General features: G+C 47.9%; 1 protein-coding gene across 1 annotated transcript in view; it reads right to left on the bottom strand.

Annotated features, from left to right (window-relative positions):
• Positions 1-2,101, bottom strand: part of CCT3 (chaperonin containing TCP1 subunit 3) — a 25,292-nt gene continuing 23,191 nt past the window's right edge. The window contains exons 12-14 of the mRNA XM_003795257.2: positions 1,309-1,554; positions 935-1,066; positions 1-335 (exon numbers count right to left, since the gene is read on the bottom strand). Coding sequence (XP_003795305.1) covers positions 231-335; positions 935-1,066; positions 1,309-1,554 — 483 coding nt within the window. The 3' untranslated portion in view covers positions 1-230. The remainder of the gene's footprint in view (positions 336-934; positions 1,067-1,308; positions 1,555-2,101) is intronic.

The raw sequence follows: 2,101 nt of genomic DNA, 5'->3' as shown, positions 1-2,101 counted from the left end.
TCAAATGACTTAGATTTAATCATCGGAAGCAAACTAAATGGAAACCTTACAATAGAGAAGAATTACATGTCAGTGCTTTTTGCAAACTGAGCTGGGACTGAAAGGGACTGGGGACTGCCCCTCAACCTGATCCCTTCCAAACAAAGACGTCCACAGTGTTCCTGGCACTCTGGCTCAGGAAAGGGGGAGACTTTGCTGGTTTTGTGAGTTGAAGTCACTTCGCCCAGCACTCACTCCTGGCCAGCATCAGGAGCCCCACCTTGCCGGCTCTGGTCATCACCCTTCTTTTTGTGGCCTGAGACGATGTCATCAATCCGTAGTAGCAGAACTGCAGTCTAGAAGAAAGACCACAGACTCAAAGAGGTCAGCAGAGAAGGGAAACATATTGTTTTCTTTTAGACTTATCACCTATCTCCTCCCATACAATTACCATTTTATCTGAAATCTACCTTTTCAGAGTCTTTTTGTTGTTGTTGTTGTTGTTGTTGAGACAGAGTCTTATTATATTGCCCTCAGTAGAGTGCTGTTACGTCATAGCTCACAGCAACCTCAGGCTCTTGGGCTTAAGCAATTCTCTTGCCTCAGCTTCCCAAGTAGCTGGGACTACAGGCGCCTTGCTATTTTTTTTGTTGTAGTTGTTGCTGTTTAGCTGGCCTGGGCTGGGTTTGAACCTGCCAGCCTTGGTGTATGTGGCTGGTGCCATAACCACTGTTCTACAGGCCCCGAGTCATCAGTCTTGAATGTAAATGCAGTTCCCAGTTCTCCTTAAGCAGAGATGTGGCTTGTGCTACGTTACCTCACTTTTTGTATGAGTTAAAGATAAGCAGGGGGGTAGAATTCCTTAGGAGACCTTTGCAGAATACTCTGCCTTCTGTACCCGCACTAGTTTCTGGTTATTCTGAAAATAGCATGCAAGCATCTTAAGATGCCTCACCTCTACTGCTGTCTTATATGTCTGCAGCTTCACGGCCAATGGCTCCCATATGCCCAGTTCTTTCATGTCCACCAAAGTTCCTGTCTCACCATTTACGCCCCAAGTCTCACAGTTCTCCTGGGTATGCTTGGCCTGTAGTTGCCGGAGGCAGAAGTAATTGAAAGGTAAAAATACAGGAACGTTAGGTACAAAACTAAATCAAAAGTACAGAATAGGGAAGGGATAAGGGGAAATGGCAGTGACTTTAAATAGGTCAAAAATCAAAAGGAAAAGATTTTAAGGGAACAAACTATAGGGAGAACTTAAGACAGATGCAAACCATCCAACATAGCTTTCCCTATCTCCATCAAGGTAATGACATGGGAGGAACTCACCCGAAGGGAGGTAAGTAGACGGATGGTGCTAGCTCCACAGTTCTGGATCAGGGTACGGGGGATGACCTCTAGTGCCTGTGCAACAGCCCTATACGGCCACTGTTCCACACCAGTCATGGCCTTAGATTTCTCTGTCAAGGCATGGGCCACAGCCATCTCAGAGGCTCCTCCCCCTGGCACCAGCTGAGGGTCCAGAAGAACATTGCGACACACTTGCATGGCGTCCTGGAGGTTGCGTTCTACTTCCTTGGAGAAGCAAACAGAGTTTATGAAGCCCAAGCTCAGTGACCCAAGGAAAAATATGAGGCATCAAAGGACATCCTGACTGTCAACCTTTCCTAGTTGCCACTAAGGAGGGCAACTAGGAAAGGTGCTTGGAGCTCCACGCCCATAGCTCAGTGGTTGAGATGCTGGCCACATGCACCGGGACTGATGGGTTTGAACCCGGCCTGGGCCTGCTAAACGACGACAACAAAAAAATAGCTGGGTGTTGTGTCAGGCACCTGTAGTCCTAGCTACATGGGAGGCTGAGGCAAGAGAATTGCTTAAGCCCAAGAGGTTGTTGCGAGCTGTTGACACCATGGCATTCAAGTGAGGGCAACTTTCTCTCAAAAAAGAAGAAAAAAAAAAAAGGAAAGGTCCTTCAAACCCGTTATGTAGGGCAGATGCTATTTCACTGCAAAAGGATAGGGGAAGGGGGGTGTCTTGTCCACTGTGATGAACAGAGCTATAACCCTATCCTGGGCTCGGCGCCTATGGCTCGACCAGCTGGGGCGCCAGCCACGTGCACCTA

This window comes from Otolemur garnettii, unplaced genomic scaffold (genome assembly GCF_000181295.1).
Source record: "Otolemur garnettii isolate 467f Iridium unplaced genomic scaffold, OtoGar3 scaffold00091, whole genome shotgun sequence".
In the NCBI taxonomy this organism is placed as follows: Eukaryota; Metazoa; Chordata; class Mammalia; order Primates; family Galagidae; genus Otolemur; species Otolemur garnettii.
Note: the sequence above shows the minus strand (reverse complement) of the source record. Positions and strands in the feature narration are given on the sequence as shown.